The sequence below is a fragment of the Solea senegalensis genome, linkage group LG19 (assembly GCF_019176455.1).
Source record: "Solea senegalensis isolate Sse05_10M linkage group LG19, IFAPA_SoseM_1, whole genome shotgun sequence".
In the NCBI taxonomy this organism is placed as follows: Eukaryota; Metazoa; Chordata; class Actinopteri; order Pleuronectiformes; family Soleidae; genus Solea; species Solea senegalensis.
This window is the reverse complement of record NC_058038.1, coordinates 10,841,047-10,848,200: the sequence shown is the minus strand read 5'-3', so window position 1 is coordinate 10,848,200 and position 7,154 is coordinate 10,841,047. Positions and strand designations below refer to the sequence as shown.

At 45.1% G+C, this 7,154-nt stretch overlaps 1 protein-coding gene across 4 annotated transcripts in view; it reads right to left on the bottom strand.

Annotated features, from left to right (window-relative positions):
* The window catches only part of sdk2a (sidekick cell adhesion molecule 2a), an 81,542-nt gene continuing 74,388 nt past the window's right edge, over positions 1-7,154 (bottom strand). For 2 of the 4 annotated variants that reach the window (XM_044050899.1, XM_044050900.1), the window contains exons 43-45: positions 5,933-6,101; positions 3,169-3,298; positions 1-609 (exon numbers count right to left, since the gene is read on the bottom strand). In XM_044050899.1, the coding sequence (XP_043906834.1) occupies positions 178-609; positions 3,169-3,298; positions 5,933-6,101 (731 nt within the window). In that variant the 3' untranslated portion in view covers positions 1-177. The remainder of the gene's footprint in view (positions 610-3,168; positions 3,299-5,932; positions 6,102-7,154) is intronic. The other 2 variants (XM_044050901.1, XM_044050902.1) reach the window with 1 other exon arrangement.

Sequence of the window (7,154 nt, the reverse complement as noted above, 5' to 3'; positions counted from 1 at the left end):
CACACACGCGCGCGCGTGCGCACGCGCCCACACACGCACACACTCAAACAAACTCAGCTCTCGAGATGCCTGCAAAAAAATCAAAAAAAGTGCAAAATACAAATAAAAAAAACATAAAAAAAAAAGAATACAGACTCCTCCTCAAGGTCCTGTTGCTATCGGAAGGAGAGCTGTGTGTCAAACAAAAGAGGAGAAGCCCGCGGTCGGTGCCTGAGTGGCACAGCCCAGGCTGCTGGGGGGGCGGTAGAGGGTACTGTGCTGGCTGGGAGTTTCAGAGGACAGCAGGGATGGGGTGGGAGTCCGGCTCCCTTTAGGCCTGAAGAGAGTTCCCTGGCCCTGGCTCTGGCCCTGGCACTGTGGCTGTGGGGATGGGGCACTCTGGGGGAGGAGAGGGGGCAGAGGCGGGAGGGGGGGCACTGGTGGGGGGTGCGGCCTTGATTCCTGTTCCACCAGGGGCTCGGGCTGAGAGTAGCCGTATGCTGGGGGGCGCGAGACGCCCTTCTGCTGCCGCCGCCAGGAGTTGTAGTAGGTGGGGTCGCTGATGTAGTGGTTGACAAAGGAGTGGGTCTTCTGTCGGCTCTGATCCATCTCATATTCGCTGTCGCTGCCCTGCAAGTCAGTGTCTTCAGTTAAACGATTGTCAAAAACAACACCATTGGTTATGAAGGCATGTTCACAAACAAGTGCTGATTCCATACTGTACATAATACATAAAGAAGTGATCGCCATCCCCATTAACACATTTAAATGTGATTACTCACATACACATACACATAATGCATGCTGGAGTAAACAGGAAGCAGATAGTCGCTTAGTTGCAGAAAATGCAATGTGTGCGTGGGGTTTTCTCCAGGTTCTGCGGTTTCCTTCCACAGTCCAAAAACATGCAGATCTGGGGATTAGGCAAATTGGAGTCTCTAGGTGTGAGTGAAAGAGTGGATGGTTGTTTGTCTCTATGTGTCCCTGTGATGGATTGGTGCACCACAGTCTCGTGTGTACCCCGCCTTTCGCCCCATGTCAACTGGAATTGACACCAAAGCCCCCACAACCCTCATGTGGAGGATGAAGCAGTAGAAAATGGATGAACAGATATATACACACACACGTATATATACATATATATATACAGTATGTATATATATGTATATACATATATATATATATACATACTGTATATATGTATATGTGTGACTATAGGTCGTATTAAAATTTCTAAAATCTAGTGGATGTAGAGTGAAAAAGCTGCGACAGACAATATTTAGCATTTGCTGCTTTTATGTTCGTTTGTGAGGGCTACAGTTAATTAACATTGTGAAACGATTCACTTTATTTTATATTAAAAAAAAATAAAAATCTTATAAGCCCCCACAGTCACTTCCCTGCGGTGGTAAGATAATTTGACTTGGTGGATCCGTAACTGAGATTAGTGGTAAGGGATGCTGTGGATTCACCGCTCCAGTTGTGACCGTTAAGTGGCCGTTTATGAAGCCGACACGACCGCCGTTCCTTTAAAACGTCCCATTTCCTGCCTCTGAAGCACAATAACACGACACAGTTTTCAAATGAAAACAGGGACAGCTGTGTTCAGAGATCTGTCCATGGGAGAGGGTTGAGATGAAGCCCCGTGGACGCCGGGCGTGAATGCAGCATGTATCAGTGTGGATGCAGCCGCCGAGTCACCACACAGCAGGAAATATCTACCGACATGACAATTGTAAATGCAACGCACAGAGGAGCTCACCTATAGCGCTGCTAAGTGCACACAAGAGCATCCTGGAATTTGACAGAGATAATGTTTACAGGATTAACTCGCCTGTGTTGGAATATTGAGCAATCAAGTCTTAAAAGGCACAAATGTTTGTGTGACTAAGGCCCGTCACTGGCTGAGAAACACAAACAGTCGAAAGAAAAGAGAACACATTACCAACACAGAGAACATCACACACTTGGCACATTTGTGTGTGTGTGTGTGTAACAAGTGCCTGCCCATCCACAGCTCTGCTGAGACACTGCAGCCAAGCAGATGTTGAAGCACCATTTATTTACACAAGTGGCAGGTAAACAGTTGAGGCTATGCAGAGGGAAAGGAAAACACCGCGTGTGTCTCGTGGGAGACCAGCGTTTGTTCAAATGGGATTGAACAATGATTTAACTGTGCAGGTAGTAGATAAATGGGCCAGGGAGACCTGGAGCAAGTGTGGGAATACAGATGTTCCGAATCTGCTGTAATCGGCTTCTATGCCAGTGGTATCCATCATCATCAGTATCATCATCAACACGCCTCCTGTCCCTCCCCTCACTGGAACTCCCTAGTACACCGAGACTCCGAAGATTAACACGACATTTCCTGTTTGAGGAAAATGAATTTGTTGTACAGATAATTGAAGAATAATAAGACATGAGAAGTGGCCCCACAGTTTCTTCCCATGAGAGAAGTTTGTATTAAATCTCAGGTCCACTGGCCTGTGCTAACAGAGGATTTCATTTAATAAGATCCACTTGAGACAGATAGTCTATCATTTATTGTTAGATACGCTGCTTCAGAAGAAGGCCGCTACCTAGTCTTTGACTAAAGCAAAGCAATAGTTACGGAAAGATGAATAAAGGTTAAGAAGATGATGACGGTAATTTTAACTAATCCACACCACTCTGTTTTTACATAAAAATGCAAATTCTGCTCTGGATAAACCCACCATTCACACTATCCCAGTTTTGGAGTTCCAAAAACAGAGATGTTTAAAAATGCTGTTGGCTCCCTTTCAGTTGGAAAACCCTGCAGCTGTGTTTTAGTCTGGATGTGCAAAAATAGCGACCTTTGGAAACGATGATGCAGTTTCTCACATTCACTGCCAGACTGGTTCTTATTAGCCAAAAAAACAAGAACCTCACTTATAATTTACTTTCAGTTTCACCTTGTTGTGAGTCTCTGCGGTTCATTTTCACCACTGATGTCTCAAGTTAGTATTACTCAAACAGATGCAGAGGGGAGATCAGCTTCCTGTTTACACCAGCATGCACATGCCCAGTTTCCCAAAGCATGTTGGTATGGATGCAATGACAACGGCCCAAAGCAATAGGAGAAGAGTGGAATCGACTTTTTAATTCAAGGTTAAATTGCCCATTCCAGACATAGAGAGGACACCGGACGAGAGCCAGGACTCTGCTTACCTGAGAGTCAGATATCTCAGAGGGTTTCTCAGTCAGACTGCTGCTCTCTGCTGGAATCAGGTCATTGTACTTCGTGCTGACATCCTCGTCTGAGTAGTGCAGACTTCCAGGACTGGGTCTTGGCGGTGACCTGGGCAGATGAATAAAACAGCGAGACAGAGTCACGATGAAAGTCAGAGAGAAAAACTGAGCGCGAGAACGGACAATAGTTGGATTTGATCATCGCACTTCTCTTCGGGCGACTTCATAGTCCTTACTGCTCACTCTTAACAGCCCTGTCATTCCGGTCTGACACCATTCACCTGAGAATCTGAGATCGGAATTCAGAATATAGGCCAGCGACAAACTGCTCTGACAGATGAAGACACTCCACATCCCACAGGGGAGTTCAGTGTCATGTTCACGCACAGGTTCAGCGCCGACTCGCTGATTATGAAAATGATAGCTCGACAGTACTTCAGACGAGCACAGAATGGGGTTTTATGCATTTCTGAAAGCCACTCAAAGACAATTTAGGGGAGAGATTGTATATGGTTTTATCCCTTTGCCATTTCCTTGATCCTGGCATTTGCCAAATATCTGGTGAGAGCACCGGCGGGGGGGGGTGAGCACAAGTTCAACTCACTCCAACCGTCATGAGATGCACAAATCTGTAAAAACACGAGTATGCTCATGAAAGCATCCTTTGTGGTGATTAGAGCTGAATGACTATTCAGACGGAGTAACTCCTAGCTTTAGACCTCCTGCAGTAAAGCTGTGTAAGTAAGCATGGCCCTGAACTCAAAGTGGTATAAAGTTCTTTTATGTGTGCAGGTCAAGTAAATAGACCTCGAGCTTCTTTTGGCTCAAGCTCATTAAGTCCGTTAAAAGAGAAGTAGCAAGAAAACATCTGTGCAGGCAATTCTTTTTTCTTCTTCTCCTGCAGTAAAGATTGCTGCTGTGTTCCAGGTCTGCGGAGACTGAGCTGGATGGACAGAGTTTGTAACTCAGGAAAACATAGGAAAGACTTTGCTTTTTAGTTGGAATGGCATTACAGTAAATGTTTAATCTCCACTGTAAAACATTGTGTGTGTGTGTGTGTGTGTGTGTGTGTGTGTGGTACAAAATAGAGAGGCATTAACTCTGTGTTGTCGAGGTAATAGTGGAGGCTAAAGCAAACAGCCATGATAACCTCTCAAGTAATAAATGAATATGTACTGAGAAGAACTAAAGAGTTGCGGCTGCCAAGAAGCATTCATGAAAGGGCGGAGACAAAGGGACTTCTACTCTGGGTTAAAGAGGATGACATAAGGGGTCCAACTATGAGACGAGAGAACATTTACTCAGAATTAGACAAGCTTAAGTCATATATTTTACATACAGGGCCACCCGGGCACAAAATACTGCCAGTGATCTTTTAATTATTTAGGAGCACTGCATTTCTCCCTTTGCCTTATCCGTCTAATTCATCCTCCTCTCCCTCAAAAAGTCCCATGGGGAGTCCTCCCACTCCTCAGATCATTAGTAAAGAGCACAGAACCAGATCGCAGCCCTTCAAAGAGAACGAGGATCTCAGGGCCCTTTCATCCCTGTCCTGGCCTCCTTGGTCAAGGAGAAAAGCATCAGAGATTCCCCCTGCACTTAAAGCAACCTTTCTAGCACATTCAACAAGAATTTACACACTAAAACTAACATCTCTCTCCCCCCCCCCCTTGCAGTGACATGAAGCAGACTTTGAAACTCCATCTCACAGTGCAACCACGTGACCCCGTGCACAGAAAGTTCCTTTTCGCTCCTCCTCGTGCTGCTGAGTGTGTGAAATTCCTCTTATCGAATGTGTGCGTAAACATGGCCAAAGTGCACGTTTGCCAAAATCCTACTGCTGGCTAGAGATAGGAGTTCTCACACCGACGGCACAGAGAGAAACTCCAGGATGAGGGCCGCAGGAAAATGGCGGGCTCTGACCCATAAGCACCCTTTTGTCTGAAGCAGTGATGGACAGACAAAAAGCCCACACAGACGCTCATGAATGCTAATTAGCCGGCATTGTGCTGTCCCCTTATATAAATTGTTGGTTTGCACAAACACTGAATATCAACAAGGGAGCGGAAGGAGGCTGAAGTCAGCAGCTGTGCTCCTCGAGGCTCAGTTTGTTCTCTCAAGAACAACGGACCATTGTGAGGGAAGAAGGTGGACACATATCACATTATTGAATTCTGTCAGTATCATAAATAGCACATTCAACCGAATTAATGCAGAATCATGGAGGTTTTTGTGAGTATGTGAGTGGCGGCTATTAGGACTGAAGTAAGTACAGCAGGGTCCACAGGGGGGACTCAGGTGGTGCACAGAGGGCACAGTAAGCACAGCTCGGCCTTAAACTTTGAATCCACCAGGAAAATAAGACAGTGTTGTTATGTTATGTTATATATCAGAACCACAGTTAACCTAAAGTTTTGCTGTGAAAACATAGGACACAAGCAAATTAAAAATCACCAGAAAAGCACTGCATGGAGGTATTTTGGGCTCTTCATTACAGATGAGAAAATAAGGAACAAACCTGCAGTCTGAATTGTAAGTTTAGCCGTGAGTTGCACATAAGTGAAGCTTTAGTGTAATAATAAAAGAGTGATATTTGAATATCCTAGAAGGAATAAACATAATATGTAATACTCTTCTGAACAGCCCTAGTGGCTGTTACATGTCATTGTTAAAAACGAACTAAACGAATCGTTTCATTTCTGGCAGTGGCAATGACATTAAAGGATCCTGAATCTCCACTGACCGTGTGTAGATGCCGTTCTTGCGGCAAAACGAGTTTTTCATGGAGAGGCGTCTGTTGTTGAGCTCCAGGGCGGGGAAGCGTCCCTCGTCCAGACGCACCATCTCGCCGTGGGTCAGGGGCAGTGCTGTGCAGTTGGAGTGGTTGCCTGGACAGGGGTATGAGGGCGACACTGCGTGGGTCGTGGAATAAAACAAGTGATTTGTGATCTGCAGTTAAACGTAGAACTTCAGTCATTGTAGTAACATTTTCACGATGAGACTGCACATGATACAAGAGAATCCGTAGATATTTACCTCTTCACCATGCAATGCTATTTATATACGATACATTATCATGAATATAAACATTTTATTTTCAAGAACCACAGTTTCCAGGTCTAATTGTATTGGTTTCCAGAGCGGACTTCACCATCGTGCAAACACAGTCAAAGTGCCGTCTACATACTGTGTATGTCTATGATGCATAGGTGGGGAAGGAGGAGAAGATGAAGTAGAAGGTGGGGAAGGAGGAGAAGATGAAGTAGAAGGTGGTGAAGGAGGAGAAGATGAAGTAGAAGGTGGGGAAGGAGGAGAAGATGAAGTAGAAGGAGGAGAAGATGAAGTAGAAGGTGGGGAAGGAGGAGAAGATGAAGTAGAAGGAGACAAAAATGATGAAGAAGGAGAAAGAAGGAAGGAAGAAGAAGAAGAATCCTTCAAGGTAAGACCCACGTGATATATAAAGTGCTGCTCATTCACTCACATTATTGTGAACTCAAATGCTTTTTCTGACTTCATTTTGATCATCATCATCATCGTCACTGTCTAGTCATGGCCTCAAGTAAAACAAACAGCAGTCAGTGGGAGAATGCATCTTCAAGGCTGAGAAACCCTCTTTGTATCCCCACACAAAAACACAGTCGTTCTCTGTACTGGTCTTGCCAAGCACTCATTTGGTGACACTGGTAACCCTGGCACTGTGCGAAAAGCTGACAAAGCAAAAAAAAGGCCACTGGTAGGAAGGCCTGACATGACCCTTCACTCTTTCCCCCCCAAATCTTCCTCCTTCATCTTTTAAACACAACAACGTACTCTGCACAGAGTGATCCACGAACATGCCCTGTATCTATTATGATCAACTGCCGAAGCGATTGCAGAGTTTTTAACAACGCGTCCACTAATGTTGATTAACTTCGCCTCTTATTCTTTGGCGATGTGTGGATAGAACCACGTATACAGCAGCAGCA